We start from the raw sequence: 17,226 nt of genomic DNA, 5'->3' as shown, positions 1-17,226 counted from the left end.
CCCTTTTTTCCCAAAATGGCAGCCCAACTCAACCGGCTGAGCGATTTTTCAAATTGAATTACTTTTTGTCTGAGATCGTTAAAATGAAATTTTTTCAAATGAACTTGTTTGAACGTAGTATTATTCTTCTGTATCTGTATAATAATAGTTGAGCCGGCAAAAAAGAATGTCCAAAGACACTTCACACTGTTTGCGCATTGTGTGGATTGTACTGCTTAAAGTGCTTATTAGTGAGAGTGTCTTTGAAGATGTCTGATTATGAGTTGCTGGATATCAGACTACCGGAACCGGGAAAGGCATTCCAGTCCTTGATGGTGGCCGGGAAAAAACTTCTGCCGTAGATCTTGGTTGTCTGACGAATTTGAAGGAAATGCAGGTTATGTTTTCTGATTGAGGGTGGAGTGGAATGTTCTTAAAGGCAGTGTACACTATTGGTAATTGTCAAAAGACTAGCCTTCACAGTTGGTGTATCTCAGCATATGCATAAAATAACAAACCAGTGAAAATTTGAGCTCAATCGGTCGTCGAAGTTGCGAGATAATAAGGAAAGAAAAATGACCCTTGTCACACGAAGTTGTGTGCGTTTAGATGGTTGATTTCGAGACCTCAAGTTCTAAATCTGAGGTCTCGAAATCAAACTCGTGGAAAGTTACTTCTTTCTCGAAAACTATGGCACTTCAGAGGGAGCCGTTTCTCACAATGTTTTATACCATCAACCTCTCCCCATTACTCGTCACCAAGAAAGGTTTTATGGCAGAAATTATTTTGAGTAATTACCAATAGTGTCAAGTGACTTGATGCCAAGGGTCATAGGGTTTGATCATAGAGGAAAAAAAATATTGTTTTCCTCCATGGTTTGATGAGTAAACTTGAATAACATTTTAATTACTTTTTGTTTACACTTCAAATGTCACTAGTGTCACTGTTTTTTTCCTACTTTGTATGAACACGTACACCTGATGATAAAGAATTTTTAGAATTTAACATTACATGACTTTGAATCTGTATTAATAATTTTAAAAAGTGTCAAGTAGTTAAAAAAAATATGTAGGCCTACAAGACTTAAAATTCGATTGAATACTTTCAGCTACATGTAATAAATAAAAAGTTTAGTGAGTTAATGGAAGTTAGTATATGCAATTAAAGCACATTTGTCACAAAAAGCAACACCATTTTCATTTTGCCAACCGCACTTCCATTGAGAGAATGCAATTAAAGCACATTATGTCACAAACAACACCACAAAATTTTCTATTGATTGATTCAACACAGTTGTGTAAAGTACTTAAGTTCCGATTCCAAAAGTTGTGTAATTGGCAAGATTGTCCATCATAATTGCTTCTCTCCAACAGGGCATACATTCAACCTGTCATCACCAATATGAGCGATGAATCTCATCACTGGGAGTACTGTACATGTGGTCAGTGGTCACAAAAAGTAACACTGATATCCATTAACTTGTGTCATTGATGAGTCACTAACAAGACTGGAATCCATAATTGCTTCTCTCCGACCAGACCGCGAACCACTCTTATAATTGAGATTGCAACAAACATAGATGTGTTCACACCAACCACGGAGAACTTAAGTCAATGCCACGACCGTCCTCCATAAATGCCCCCATAAATGCTTCTCTCCAGCCGGGAATATAAGACCTGCTTTCACAGGCAGTGAAACTCGCAACTGATGAGAGTGGTGATATTCTAACAATCACAGTTGGGATGCAAACAAAACTTGAAGGTAGAGAGTGGGTTACACCTGTTACAGACAGGCGCTCCAGAGTTTGAAGTCGAAACAGTTAGGAGCGTCTGGACGAGCTAGTCATGCTAGTAGAAGTCGAAAGATCAATTCTTGCAGACGTTTGGAAGGACTCTGGAGTGCCTTGGTTTCAGACATCGATCTTGTTATGAGCCGAGTCAATGTACGTGTCATGTTAAAGGAACACGTTGCCTTGGATCGGACGAGTTGGTCTATAAAAAGCGTTTGTAACCATTGGTTTTATTAAATGCATATGGTTGGAAAGATGTTGTAAAAGTAGAATACAATGATCTACACAAATGTGCCTCGAAATTGCAAGGTTTTCCCTTTACTTTGGAACTAACACGGTCGGCCATTTATGGGAGTAAAAAATTTGACTCCCGTATATTGGCAGACCGTGTTAGTCAACGAAGTAAAAGGAAAGCAGTGCAATTTCAAGGCATGTTTGTGTGGATCATTGTATTCTACTTTTACACTGGTTTCTACCAATACGCATTTTATAACCACGGTTACAAACGCTTTTCAAATACCAACTCGATTGATCCAAGGCAACGTGTTCCTTTAAGTAAGCCTTTCTGAAACCACAATTTGTTTGGGTCAACCTGTTGTAGGTCTCGTGTCTCGGTCTTCCCCTCGGACTTTCAGGTCTCGGTCTTGGACCTCAAGGAAGCTCCTAGCCTTCTTTGGGACGCCTCCGGCGCGCGTGCTTGACACGGGCATAATACTCCCGTCACGTCACCTGCGTCTCACCAGTATTATTCGTTTCAGAGTCTTTGATAACTAATTGTATGCTCAATGTACAAGTGTTGCAACTGATGATAAGGTAGTTCTGCGTGATGTCATTATCGTTAGCGATATATTCCCCTCCACAACGGCAGGCATGGGTGTATACTTCGTCATCTACAACAAACATCCGACAACGACGGATTTATTAGGTCTGTAGTTTTTAATAAACACATCGAACAACCAGTTTGTTCTCACATTTATACTTTGATTGTCTTTGGTTATATATTTCATTTCTTCTTTGCTCAGTTGGTATTTTCCAAAAATTAATGTTTACATGGAAATTGTTTTTTTTGGTATCTTTTCAGGGGGTTGGGAACACCTTAATGAGACAGAGTTTAATTATACGTACACCATCCTTGTCGTGTCACATTTTCTTGATGTTACATTATTATGTCTCTAGTTTTTAAAAATCACATCGAACAACCATTCTCTGACAAATTATGAATTGTGATTCTGTTTTAATGCAAACCTTAAAAATGGTTTATGAGTAAACCGGGAGTTTTTCTTGGTCCTCCTATACGTACATGTTCTGTTTTCTTCATTGAGACAATCCAAACTAAGTGAGGATGTGGGTTTTTCAAACACTGTTTACCAGACTTTGAGAGTAATTCAGCAAAACAAGTTTCACTGGTCCAGGGGCCAATTTCATAAAGACCTAAAATTGATCTTAACTACAAATCAATCATAGTTGCTAATGTAAATCACTATGGTGATACAGACAATTTGTCTTGCGATGAAATTTATTGCTTTGTGAAATCAGCCCCAAGCCAGGAATTTCATCTTTGAGAGGGCAAGACAATTTTCATTTTGCCAACCAGCAGTCCAGCACTCTTCCATTGGGAGAATCGTCGAAGTCTATTGGAAACTTTTGAAGGGGCACCAAGGACACGACCATGGCTTCTGTGGCCTTCAGGCCTGGGCCCAATTTCATAGAGCTGCTAAGCAAACAAATTTGCTTAGCATGAAATTTCTTCCTTGACGAAAACAGCATTACCAACCAACTTTTCATTTGTTGCATATTGCTTGTTACTGGTATTCAACTGTTGTTTGCTAATATCCTGAAAAGCATGTGGAAATTTGGTTAGTAATCCTGTTTTTATCAAGGAAGAAATATCATGCTTAGCAAATTTTTGTGATTAGCAGCTCTATGAAACTGGGCCCTGATGGAGGATACGTTCTGCTGTTCTGGCATTAACTTTACAATCAGTGAGCTTTCAGACTGAAACTTATCAACTTTTTCTGATGATTGTCAAATGTACTTATGCCTTACCTTCCTGCCAGTCCATGTCCTCCAGAAACAGTTGTTCATTTACAGGAAACGGTTTCCTCAACTTTTGCTCTGAAAAGAATGAAAACAAATGTAACAAAGTAACCTATGGATTGAGATGTCAGTCGTCAAATACTAGCAACCTGCTCAAGTGATAGTATAATATTGACTCTATTCACTTTATGCTCAGTACATTCCGCATGTTTTGTGAAAACTAGTTGAGTTGTTCAAGTTACTAGTCAAAATTACATGTAGCTTCTCCTTCATAGCAAGATATTTAGTTCTTGAAAAAATATGGGGACAATCTTACTAAGTAGAAAGGCCGGACCTATATTGACATTACTTGGTATGGTTTTGTATAGACTTTTCAAGCTATTCGATATATTAGCTGCTTTGCTGATCTTTCCGAGGGCAAATGAATTTGAAATCGGACTTATGTAGGAAAAAGGATAACATGCCTGGTTGCCCTGATAAGAAAAAACTACCTTGTCCAGTTTGAATTTACAAAAAGAAAATAGCTCAGAAGCAAGGTCGAGCTTGGACACGCAGGCCACAAAGGTCATGGCCTATGTTGCCCCTGGTCTTGGCCTTGGTGCCCCTTCAAAGGTTTCCCATTGACTTAAAGATTCTCTAATGGAAGTGCCCTTTGCAAAATGAAAATGGCCTTGCTCTTTCAAATATAAAATTCCAGGCTTTATTTACAGGTATACTATCAACAGCTATCATTGCTTGTTTGATACCAAGTAAGTTTTTATGCTGTTATTTTGAGTATACTAATGGTGCCCAGTGCCTTTAAAGACACAAGACACTATTGGTAATTACTCCAAATAATTATTAACATAAACCTTACTTGGTAACGAGTAAAGGGGAGAGGTTGATGGTATAAAACATTGTGAGAAACAGCTCCCTCTGAAGTGCCATAGTTTTCAAGAAAGAAGTAGTCTGCCACAAATTTGGTTTCCGTTTCGAGACCTCAGAATTAGATTTAAGGTCTTGAAACAAAGCATCTGAAAGGACCAAAACTTGTGTGTCAAGGGTGTTTTTTCTTTCATAGTTATCTCGCAACTTCGATGACCAGTTGAGCTCAAATTTTCACAGGTTTGCTATGTTATGCATATGTTAAGATACACCAAGTAAAAAGACTGGTCTTTGACAATTACCAACAGTGTCCAGTGCCTTTAAAAAGGGCTTGTCATATGTACATGTACATCTCAGGAGAAAGGTAAAACAATCAAATCTTCAACGACGTTACCTGTCTGCGTGACATCGTAAGCTTTCCTGCTTGCATCGTTACATAGTGTTCTCCATGCCATATCAACTTGACTAAAGTGCTGTTTTGCTGCTGAGCGGTCTTCCTCGCTGACTGATCGTGGCAACTTGTCCGGATGACACTTGATCCCCAAAATGAAAAAAAAAAAATAAATAAAATATTTAGAAATAAAGTTTAATAAATAAAGAGCAAAAAATGTATTAAATTAAGTCAGTAGGATCTCAAATTACGGCTTACTGATTTATATAACACAAAAAAGAAGGAAATGTTATTCAAATGATGATGCATATTTGTTAGGCCTGGTCTTTATCTTTAAGTGGGCAATGGCCCTTTTCATTTTGCATAAAGCACTTCCATTGGAAAATCTATGTGAAACTTTTCAAGGGGCACTGAGGCCAGGACATGGGGCAAATAGACCATTGGCTCTATGGCCTCTGTTTAATTCCAGGTCTGATCCAATGATGGCTATGCTTAGAGATATATAAAAGTAAATTGACATCAACCATAACAACACTTCTCACTATTTTCTGGCAATTGAAGACAAACACAAAAAGCAACCATCACATTTCTTAAAAGCAATGTTCTAAAGAATTTCGTTTCTTCCTTTTTTACCTGTAGAATGGCTCTCTGGTAGCAGGCTTTTAATTCCTTGTATGATGCGTCTGGCTTTGCACCAAGAATGCTGTACAAACCCCCGGATGATGTTTCTGACATTGTGTTTGTGACATTCAGCAGGGCTTAGGCTTAGAATAATTATTTATTTCCTACAATAGGGAAAATAGAAAAAGGTAACATTTCTGACACTTTCTGGACTTTGATACTGGAAAGATTTCCATAAATCCTACCACCACTTTTTCAATAATTTGTACCGAAAGGAATAATTCTTTTATGTAACTAATAAGTTGTTCGGAATAAGTTATTTCTGTATTGAATGACAATGTAATGGCAAGACACAATTTTGTATATTGTTTTCCAAAACATCATAAAAGCTGCTATAGTGCTGTGTGAATTTCAAATGGGTAACTTCAGTACTCAGTAAGTGTACTTATGTAGTGTTTAAAGCCATTGGACCCTTTCGGTACAGAAACAAACAAAAAAGTTCACAGATTTACAAATAGCTTACAGGGTTTACAGAAGGTAGTGGTGGAATACTTCTCTTGAAATATTATTCCATGAAATGCTTTACTTTTCGAGAAAACAGTAAAACAATATCAATTCTCGTTAAACACGTTTAAACACATGTCATGACACGGCGAAACGCGCGGATACAAGGGTGGGTTTTCCCGTTATTTTATCCCGACTCCGATGACCGATTAAGCCCAAATTTTCACAGGTTTGTTATTTTATATATAAGTTGTGATACACGCAGTGTGGGCCTTGGACAATACTGTTTACCGAAAGGGTCCAATGGCTTTAACTGATTGTGTTAGGTCAAAACAGTAAATAATAATGTCACTGTTGTTCTAAGTGTATTAAACCAAATGGAGGAAGGAACAAGTATCTCGCGCCAAAAGTTCAAACTCTTCACACAAGCACGCTTAGCCTTTTAATCCAGAGACTGCAGAAAGATGGCGCTGTTTAAAAATAAAATTGTTTACAAAATAGTATATTACTATATTAGTATCTTATTTACCCAAATAAATAAGAAAATTTGTGTCACAACGAGTGAAAACAAGATGGTGGAATGGGATGTAAGGCACATAAAGTTATACAGAAACAGACCCCAATAATTTCCAATTTGCCAATGTTTTTGGTCACAAGCAGCGACTTCGATTCGAAGCAGACGGCAAGTCCTAGCATGTTCCGATATGGCGCCTGTCTATCCTCTTTAGAAGAAAATACAGATTTGTCAAGCACAACATGACGTCTGGGAACCGACCATTATAGCTCGTCAAACTTTTCGCAGAATTTACAAACATGAGAGAAAATAATGAGAGAGTATAACATTATTTTGGACCGAATTAATCCCCCCAAAACTTACCACTTTAAAGTTCACTTCTTTATAACCTAGATATGTACCTTTCTTCAGCTGTAACTTTTAATAAAAGAGCTCAAGCTTAAGATGTTTTTCGCGAGGAATGTCGGCCCTGGCGACGTCCATTCGTCAACTGCAACAGCTGATGATCTCACTGGTACCCTGTACGTCATCATCGTGTTGGTAAATAATGTGACCTTGAAATGATTACCATTGACGCAGCAATACGGAAGTGAAAATGGAAACAAACAACATTCTCGGAGTCTAAAGACAGATGTTCAAAGAGTTTAGGGAGGTGGCGGTCAATTTGAGAAAGTTCCTGCAGGATTTGTAAGTTGCCAACAATCTTGGTTTGTTCCTATTGTTTGATATTTGACCTTTTCTCTGTATTTTTGGGTTGATTTATTTTATGATCGCTTAAGAAAGAAGACACATTTATTTTGTTTGGCCTTCTTTGGGGACTCTGCTGAGCGCGTGAAAATGAGCGGGTTGGGATGGGCGCTGATGTACACTCGGTTTCTGCTAGTCCAACCTGGGCTAGGTTAGGTATGAGCACAGCAGTAAATATGGGGAATCGAGTTGGCAATGGCCAGCCAGACTGCATTGAACCTGTTATTGTTGTATTATGTGATAAGTTGTGTGTGTTTGTGAGAGCATGGACAAAGAAAAATACTAATGCCTAGCCTAGACTAGAGGCTAGCCCTGGTAGTAGGAAGTCCGTCATCAGTGCCACTGCTGCCTGCAACGGAGGAGTCCAACCTGGGTTAGCTAGAGGCCTGATACTTCACGGAGGCAACGAAGGCGATTGCCTCCGTGGCCCCTGGTCATTGCCTTGGTGCCCTTGAAATGCTCCAGTAGAAATGTACAATTTCCTCATACGGTGCCCTTTATCCAGAAGAAAATGCCTTGGTGCCCTTGCCCTTTCAAAAACGAAGCATACGGGCCTGTAGCTTCTTCCATGGTGAGAGCATGGAGGTAGAATTGGTGAGAGTAACATTTATCATAACAGTTTTAGGAAGATCCAAGTCTAACAAAAAACAAAGGGAAGGGAGATAAAGGGTTAGAAAGGTTGGGGTGGGGTGGGGGGGGGGGAGGCAATACTTCACTTTGACAGTAGTTTTAAGGGCTCACCACTGGTTTGTGTGAGCCTAAAATTCAGACAGGAATCTAAACTTGATGACCAAATAAAGTTCTTATAAAATAAATTTATAAAGCCAACTACCTACCCCCCCCCCCCCCCCACACACACACTTAATTAAGGGGGGTGCTTTTGAGGCCTACTTAACTAGAAACTATGACTATGGGCCTTATAGTTTCTAGAAGTAATTTAGGCCTAATTGAACTTTATTTGGCCATCAAGTGACATTTTCGTGTGTATGATTATAATATGACCCCCCCTTTTTTTTTCCTTTTTTTTTTTTTTTTTCCACAGGTCCCTCATACCTTTTTTTTAAATCATCATACCTTTGATCTTGCTATTCTTATTAATTGACCATAGTTAGTTGCATCATGATGCAACTTGCTCTCTAATCCTACCCTTTCATGTCTCCCTGCATTGTTGTCGAACAATACTTTTACCACTTTTATGGTCCAGTAACCCTTCCTTTCATTCTAAACATCCTTTGTCCTCGCCACTCCACTCCTATTGGTTCATAGCCACCAATATTGTTTCTGAAATAGGAACTTTGATTGGCTGCTATTTTCCCGCTTCTTTCTGGATCCTTTCCTTAATCCCTTTCCCCCTCTCTTTTTCTATAAATGGATATGTATTTGTTTGTACTTGTTTTATGCCTCTGAAGAAGGTCCGGATTGGATCGAAAGCTAAGGCCATCTACCCTATTCATTAAATATGACAGAGTGTACGTGTATCAAATAAGTTATTTGGATTGTAACCACTTTAAAACTATGTAGCTTCCTCTCTGACTTCACGGTGCAACATAATACAACTCTTCCTTCCTCCATGTTCTGATGTGTCTGCATTACATCAATTAGCATCAGCAATGTAGCCAGCTTTGATCCTGCCGGGCCTGTATGCTTCGTTATTGGTGCAAGAGAACCAAGTGATTTTTCCCTTGATAAAAAGGCACCAAATGACTATAATGAGGAAATTGTAAATTTCTACTGAAGCATTTCATGGGCACCAAGGCAAATGACTATAATGAGGAAATTGTAAATTTCTACTGAAGCATTTCTACTGAAGCATTTCATGGGGCATGGAGACAATTGCCTTTCTTGCCTCTGTGAAGTATAAGGCCTGCCCTCTCCGAAGAAATTCTCTGTGGGATATAGAACAAAGAATAGCATAGTTGTAATCGATGTTCTTTGTTGCTGATGGAAAAAAAAAAGAAAAAAAAAAGAAGCTTAGTGGAGATGTGTAATTTGGATATTGTATTAAAGGCAGTGGACACTACTGGTGATTGTCAAAGAATAGTCTTCACAGTTGGTGTATCTCAACATATGCATAATATAACTAACCTGTGAAAATTTGAGCTTAATCGGTCATCAAAGTTGCGAGATAATAATGAAAGACGAAAACACCCTTGTCACACGAAGTTGTGTGCGTTTAGATGGTTGATTTCGAGACCTCACGTTCTAAATCTGAGGTCTCAAAATCAAATTCGTGGAAAATTACTTCTTTCTCGAAAACTTACTTCAGAGGGAGCCGTTTCTCACAATGTTTTATACCATCAACCTCTCCCCATTCCTCGTCACCAAGAAAGGTCTTATGCTAATAATTATTTTGAGTAATTACCAATAGTGTCCACTGCCTTTAAATGTAGGCTAGATACATTACATTTTGTTTTTTGTGTATGCTCTATTGATGGAAACATACACTTTGAACTTCCTGTTGAGGATTTGTTTATGAAGTGATACAGTCACAAAAGTGACAAGGAAGTAACAATTCATATAACTATTTCATTCAGAATATCAAAACTTATTCAGATGAAATTTGTTTCCCTTTTGTGAGGGTTTTACAGGGTGTGTCCTTCCTTTTTATAAAATTTTAATATTTTATTTTCTTAGCACTAAAAAATGTCTTTTTCCCTCCAGGTTGTTTGTATTACACTATGCTGATCTTCGTAGTTAGTGCATCCTAAAGCTATCATGAGTGTCGTCATTACTGAGCGTGCTCGGAGTAATCTTCTCGTTCATCGAGCAGCCATCGCGCAAGATCTCACGGTAGACTACGTGATTGATGAACTCATATCAGATTTAAGCGTCACTCCTGAAGACTCAGAGTTGATAAACGCAGAGGTAAGGCAGGTGGTTTCACAAAGATCTATCGGTTACCCAGGGGTATAAATGCATTACCTGGTGTTGTGTATGAAAAAGCCACTGTAGCACCACAGCAGCCCACGGCAGTACTCTCCACCCCAGGGAGCTGAGAAAGGTTAAAGTAATGTTATTGACCAGGGCCAAATTTCATGGCTCTGCTTACCGTAAGCACAGAATCGGCGCTTACGGAAGCAGGGAATTCTGTGCTTACGGCAAGCGTATTTCACAGGTTAGCGGCGAATTTTGGCTTTTGCGCGTGCGTACTCCACGTTACTAGGCATTCTATGCTTACAAGGCTAGCACAGAATTCGGCGGTAAGCAGAGCCATGAAATTAGGCCCTGGGCACTATAACATGAAGCAAATTGAGACGATAAATTGTGAATTGCGGTATAAGAACTAGTTAATATTATTAATATTGTTATTGTAGAAATGAACATTCCAACTTTGTTTTTCTCGTTTTCAGCAAACACGGAGACGCAAAGCTACCAAACTTCTGGATATTATCGCCACTAAAGGACAACAAGCGTACAACAACTTGTACAAAGTACTGTGCGTGAGGCATAAACATCTGGCAGTGCTCCTTGAGGATGGAGTGACCGTGGACGGGGTACCAGTTTTACCTGGAATGTCTCCGGATATACTATCAGAAGATGAAGGTAAACCTACGAGACTCTAAATCAACCAGTTTGAACAAATAAGAGGTCACCCTTTGACCTCTGGGAGGTCGCTGTTCGAGCTTGCTGTAAAATTTAATTTATTTAATACTGACTCCGAAAATCTACTCCGTAGTAGAAGAATATAAAGCAAGACATTTACTTGGCACTGAAGCCTCTGAACCCCTCTTATCTCTTCAGTCTCCTGACGATGACTAGAGCAAGCTAGACGAAACGTTGAGAACTGACTCTGCGGTAGTGCCGTTAATTATGATCCTATAAGCTAAAGTAGTAGTCCCAGCCAATCTACCTTCCACTAGTGTAGTAGTTGAACAAAACAGTCTGACAGTTCTTTTTATAACTGAGAAGTCTCCTGAACATCTGATAAATCTACTCCGCGGTAGTAGAATAAAGGAAGACAGTTTTCTAAGAACAAACGCTACCTGGCAAGTAAATACACACATGGTGTTACCGCAAACCAAATAAAAATTGATACCTTACCATGCAATGCCTCAAATGCTACTTATATAAAGGGGTGACTTACCAGTCCGGTAAGTTACAGGCTGTTCGCACTTGGACTTAATATTGGCAAGTTAACAATTGGCGGCGGTAAGTTGACCCTTTTAAGTCCAATGCGAACACGGCTTTTGTGTCCCAGGGAAATCTGTCAGCTGGAGATTATGTCCCCCCATATGTATGGGAAATTAACAAAAGATTCTTAAAGGACGCTATAAGAAGAAGTTTGTTCACAACTAGTTGTATTGAGGGACAGAATCTGATAAGTTCTTTTTATTCCAACCTTGTACCATCTTTCTCTTTAAAATGTCTCCCTTTATAGTCCAAGTGGTGATGACGCGAGGTGGGGTACCGCCACGGCCAGCTGTATTCATCAGCCGATCAGACAAAATAAAAGAGATACGCGAGAAGTTGAACAAGCTACAAGATAAGATAGGATGGGTTCTTGTCCACGGTATGGGCGGCATAGGGAAATCTGTCCTTGCATCGGAAGCTGTGAGATATTCCAAGATCCTCTCCAGTAAGTGTGAAAATAAGGCAATTTGTAATTTCTGATACAACAAGACAGGTGCAAGATAATAGAATTAGCTCTTGCACACGGCTTACCAACCAAAAGGACCTATTGCATAAAAAAATTAATGCAAAAAATAGTAATGGCCTGACATTTCAACCTCAACAGAGTCTTTCTCGAAGGCTAAATGAAAACAAACATAAACAGGGTAAATAAACTAAGTGTAACATTTAATTAGTGCAGTGGAAATACATGAATAGAGAGAGCAAGTCGGAAAGCACACAGAAAAGGTTAATATATCAAAAGTTCATATCTCAATAACTAAGTATCATTTTGTCATAATTTTTACCTCAGTTTTGTAGGTCTGTATGCCGACTCAATTGACTCATTGAGGTGATACCTGTCTAAAGGCCATCTCTGGTCGGAATTGGGCGTTAAATAGGAAGACAAAAGGGAGGGAAGGGGCTGGTGTTTAAGGAAAGGCCAACAATTTCAAAATAACTAATCTTGTTGTTCTGCTTTGACTTCTACAAAAGTTTTTCCTGGAGGGGTCTTCTGGGTGTCTGTCAGTAACCGACAAGTCCAAACTGTTTACCATCAGTTTCAAAATAACTTATCCTGTTATTCTGCTTTGACTTCTACAGAAGTTTTTCCTGGAGGGGTCTTCTGGGTTTCTGTCAGTAACATCGACAAGTCCAAACTATTAACCAAGCTGCAGAATCTATGCGCAAGGCTCGATCGGGAATCCAGACCTCCGCCACTGAATCTTGAAGAGGCTAAAGATCGTCTCAGACTTGTTCTTGTTGAACAACATCCCAGGTAAATTTACTGGGTAAACTTCTTGACCCATCTCAACCCAATTTTATAAAGCCTGTAAGCACAAAAACTTGCTAAGCACAGAATAGTATATTGCTTAGCAGACACAGATTATCAGGCCAAATTACATTGAGTTTGTTCTGCTGGTGCCGACTCAGTTTTTGCTTAGCAAAGAAATTTATCAAGAAGTAACTTCTGCTTAAGCAGCTCTATTGAAATTGAGCCATGATAAACTGCTAAGCATAGATAAAATTCTAATGTCTTATAGAAGGAAAAGATTTGGGGACCCCACATGGTGTTACCGAAAACCAAATATTTAACAACGTTATTTACTCTTTTTGTTTTTGTAGGTGTTTGCTTATCCTAGACGACATTTGGTCCCCAAAAGTGGCAAGAGTTTTTGACGTTCAGTGTAGAGTTCTTGTCACAACTAGAGATAAAAGCGTTGCTGATGCTGTCGGAAGTAAGACAATTATTTAATTGTTAGATATCTTGTGATCAAACAGGTTCCTAATTGATTTGTAAAACTTTTGATAATTGAAGCTTTTTATGGTGTGGAAAATAAGAAGCAACTAGAACTAGTAAACATGCGGGTGCAATAATGTGAAAATAACCTTTGGGAACAGTTAATTCGTAATTAACATTTTGTTCAGTGTCAAAAAAGCTCAAAAAGCAAAAGAAAAAGCAGGCACTGAACGAGTTTTAACAAAACAACAAAAACAGAATGTGGTGCAATGAGAGAAATAATGTCTAAACTTGCAGGGTTATTTTTAATATTAAGTAAATGGCTGATTAAAGGAGCTTGACTTACTAGACAAGAGCTATGCCTAATAATGACGTGTCATGGCTGAGCGGACAAGAACACTTGACTCGAGTGGGTTCAAGTCCCGGTCGTGACACTTGCAAGACACGTGCAAAGACAGTAACCATTTTTGCTGCGTTTTAAAGATGGGTCGTTAAGCTGTTGGTCCTGTGTGTTGTGTAACACACTTATAAAAGAACTCAGTGCACTTATGTGCCTGGACTCAAGCTCTGGTGTTTTAAATCAGCAGAGTGTGGGTTCCAGTCCCGCTTGTGACACTTGTGACACGTGCAACGACAAGTAGCCATTACTGTTGCGTCTTAAGGGTGGGACGTTAAGCTGTTGGTCCCGTGTCTTGTGTAACGCACTTAAAAGAACCCCAGTGCACTTATGTGCCTGGACTGAAGCTCTGGTGTTTTAAATCAGCAGAGTGTGGGTTCAAGTCCCCGTTGTGACACTTGCGACACGTGCAAAGGCACGTAACCGTGTTTGGTGCATCCTTAGGATTGGGATGTTAAGCTGTTGGTCCCGTATGTTGTCTTACGCACTTAAAAGAACCCAGTACACTTTGGTTTGATCTGCATCATATTACGCCACAGCACATTATAAACCATTACATGATGCTATAAAAGAATAATCCTCATGCTTTAAATCATAGCCTCACATTCCTTGCAGGAAAAAAGTACTGAGCGCTTTGATATATCTGTTGAGATATGATAAAGCGCAATATGAACCATGTATGATTATTATTACAGGTAGAATGGGAGAAGAGAACTCTTACAACTCTCCAAACCTCACATTCATTATGTTGATCTCTAAAAAAAAAAAAAGTATTCCTATTTTATGAGATTAGCCGTTATTATTATTTGTTCTTAAGGTCCTGTTGATATGTAGTTTCCCTGGAACATGGACTCTCAGAGGGTCAGGCTCTAGAGATGTTCGCTATGTGGACTGACAGACCAGTTGGAAACCTTCCTCATGAAGCTCACGCCATTTATGAAGCTTTAAATGAGATTTTACCATCTGTATTTATTCCTTAGGTCCTGTTGATATAGTTAGCCTAGAACATGGATTCTCAGAGAGCCAAGCTCTAGAGATGTTCGCTATGTGGACTGACAGACCAGTTGGAAACCTCCCTCATGAAGCTCACGCCATTTATGAAGCTTTAAATGAGATTTTACCATCAGTATTTATTCCTTAGGTCCTGTTGATATAGTTAGCCTAGAACATGGATTCTCAGAGAGCCAAGCTCTGGAGATGTTCGCTATGTGGACTGACAGACCAGTTGGAAACCTCCCTCATGAAGCTCACGCCATTTACGAAGCTTCAAAAGGTAAACAGAGTTCTTTATTGCTTGTACTAAACTCATCATAGCATAACAATTAAAATTTATCGGGGTGGTCTAGTTGGTATGACATTGCTCAAGAATTGCAAAGGCCTGTGATTTTTTTTTCCACAGAGCTTGGGAAAGTACTGAGTAAACAGTGCTAACAGACATCAGTGTTTATTGGTGAAACCAAAATTATTACAGTTATTGTTGTTGTTCTTTTTGGATGATCAGGTAACCCTCTAGTCATCTCGCTCGTCGGTGGCCTACTCCGAGACCACCCCAATCGCTGGGAGTACTACTTGAAGAAACTACGCGATAAGAAGTACAGCCGCCTGCGTAAAGCGTCGTCGTATGAGTACGAGTCGGTCGACGAAGCGATGGGTGTGAGCGTGGATCAGCTGCCGGAGGAGTCCAGGGAGTTGTACTTTGATTTTGTTGTATTTGATGCGGGGGTCAAAATTTCTGCGAAGGTGAGTGCAGTGTTTCAATTTTGATTCATTTGTGGGTAAAACGCGCCCTCACTGGGGTCAAAGAAGGCAAATGATTGGACAATATATGTTTATTCTGCGTACAAATGTGTGCCTGAGCTCAGCGTCCCTGTAGCGTTTTGCGTTATGCAAGGGATTTATTGGTAGAGCGCCGGCATTTTAATTTGGAGTACGTAGGTGCAAGTCTTGCTTTTTGCATTTTTCTTTGTTCAATTCAAAATTATATTTCTTTGGATACACATCCAACACAAGCACCAATAACAGGATAAACAGGAGATAAGAAATGATCAGATTAAAGGCCGTGGACACAATTGGTCATTGCTCAAAATAATTCTTAGCATAAAACCTTACTCGGTAACGAGTAATGGGGAGCTGTTAATGGTAGAAACAAATCCCTCTGACATGTCTGAAGTAACGTAGTTTTTGAGAAAGAAGTAATTTTCCACGCTTTTGATTTCGAGACCTCAGATTTAGAACTTCAGAAGTCAAGCATCTGAAAGCACACAACTTCAGGTGACAAGGGTGTTTTTTCTTTCATTATTATCTTGCAACTACGATGATCGATTGAGCTCAAATTTTCACAGGTTTGTTCTTTTATGCATAAGTTGAGATCAGCTGAGATACAGCAAGTGAGAAGACTGGTCTCTGACAATTACCATATTTTCCAGTGCCTTTAAGAATTTGGAGGAAAATCCCGTCAAAATTTGTTTTTTGCAAACTCTCTTTGAAAACTTGCTGGAAATGTTAATGATTTTTGAAATTCCTGACTCTTTTGATCTTCAGGTTCTGAGCGTATTATGGGATGAGGAGATGGAATTTGTGGAAGATGAGATGCTTAAACTAGCCAACAAGTCCCTCGTGCGTCAAGAATGGGACGATAAACTTCGCTGCATGAGCTACACAGTTCATGACTTGCAACTGGACTTCATCAAACAGAACTCGGAAAATCAAAAGGTAAAAAAATCTCTTCTCAAAACCAATAACAGATATGACACAACAGCGCCCTCAGTGAGGGCAAAGGGAGAACTTTCATTGGCTGAGAGTTTTGCTAGTGTAGTATTAGCCTGAAAGTCTGACGTCACACTTCAAGGCTTGTGAATAACGCCAGAGACGGGCTTCAAAAACTGGCGTGTGGTTTAAAGGCAGTGGACACTATTGGTAATTGTTAAAGACTAGCCTTCATAGTTGGTGTATCTCAACATATACATAAAATAACAAACCTGAGAAAATTTGAGCTCAATCGGTCATCGAACTTGCGAGATATGAATGAAAGAAAAAAACACCATTGTCACACGAAGGTGTGTGCCTTTAGACATGTTAGATGGTTGATTTCGAGACCTCAAGTTCTAAATCTGAGGTCTCGAAATCAAATTGTGGAAAATTACTTCTTTCTCGGAAACTATGGCACTTCAGAGGGTGCCGTTTCTCACAATATTTTATACCATGAACCTCTCCCTATTACTTGTCACCAAGAAAGGTTTTATGCTAATAATTATTTTGAGTAATTACCAATAGTGTCCACTGCCTTAACCTTTGACCTCAGTCATGCACATAGAGATACACAGTCAAATTTTATTGCGGACCCGAGAGCAGTGTACTGTTTGGGCATATTGGGTGCACGTTTATCCAATATCATTGTATCCAGCGGAATCACTGGATTTGAGAAGCTGGGACCTGTCTTTATCCTTGCGGATAAAGACAGGGGCCCAATTGTAGTGTAGTATTAACTAATGGAACCTACCTGGATATCAAAGCTACCAACTCTCCCCTCCAGAAA

At 39.3% G+C, this 17,226-nt stretch overlaps 2 protein-coding genes across 3 annotated transcripts in view; one reads left to right on the top strand and one right to left on the bottom strand.

Moving 5' to 3' along the window:
• Positions 1-2,259: 2,259 nt before the first annotated feature.
• Positions 2,260-7,214, bottom strand: LOC117305315 (dnaJ homolog subfamily C member 24-like). Of its 2 annotated transcripts, none has more exons than XM_033790175.1 (5): positions 7,063-7,214; positions 5,694-5,845; positions 5,064-5,202; positions 3,815-3,883; positions 2,260-2,658 (listed from the first exon to the last, which is right to left on the bottom strand). In XM_033790175.1, the coding sequence occupies exons 2-5, from the start codon at positions 5,793-5,795 to the stop codon at positions 2,489-2,491; spliced, it is 480 nt and encodes a 159-aa protein (XP_033646066.1). In that variant the 5' UTR covers positions 5,796-5,845; positions 7,063-7,214; the 3' UTR covers positions 2,260-2,488. The 2 variants fall into 2 exon arrangements, with proteins under 2 accessions (XP_033646066.1, XP_033646067.1); XM_033790176.1 differs by having other exon boundaries at positions 7,101-7,203.
• Positions 7,215-7,281: 67 nt separating this feature from the next.
• LOC117305212 (apoptotic protease-activating factor 1-like) overlaps positions 7,282-17,226 on the top strand; it is a 31,897-nt gene continuing 21,952 nt past the window's right edge. Inside the window, exons 1-9 of the mRNA XM_033790031.1 lie at positions 7,282-7,386; positions 10,108-10,311; positions 10,797-10,989; positions 11,825-12,022; positions 12,658-12,832; positions 13,180-13,292; positions 14,833-14,964; positions 15,193-15,431; positions 16,233-16,403. Of these exons, the coding sequence (XP_033645922.1) occupies positions 10,162-10,311; positions 10,797-10,989; positions 11,825-12,022; positions 12,658-12,832; positions 13,180-13,292; positions 14,833-14,964; positions 15,193-15,431; positions 16,233-16,403 (1,371 nt within the window). The 5' untranslated portion in view covers positions 7,282-7,386; positions 10,108-10,161. The remainder of the gene's footprint in view (positions 7,387-10,107; positions 10,312-10,796; positions 10,990-11,824; positions 12,023-12,657; positions 12,833-13,179; positions 13,293-14,832; positions 14,965-15,192; positions 15,432-16,232; positions 16,404-17,226) is intronic.

The sequence above is a fragment of the Asterias rubens genome, chromosome 22, assembly GCF_902459465.1.
Source record: "Asterias rubens chromosome 22, eAstRub1.3, whole genome shotgun sequence".
In the NCBI taxonomy this organism is placed as follows: domain Eukaryota; kingdom Metazoa; phylum Echinodermata; class Asteroidea; order Forcipulatida; family Asteriidae; genus Asterias; species Asterias rubens.
Note: the sequence above shows the minus strand (reverse complement) of the source record. Positions and strands in the feature narration are given on the sequence as shown.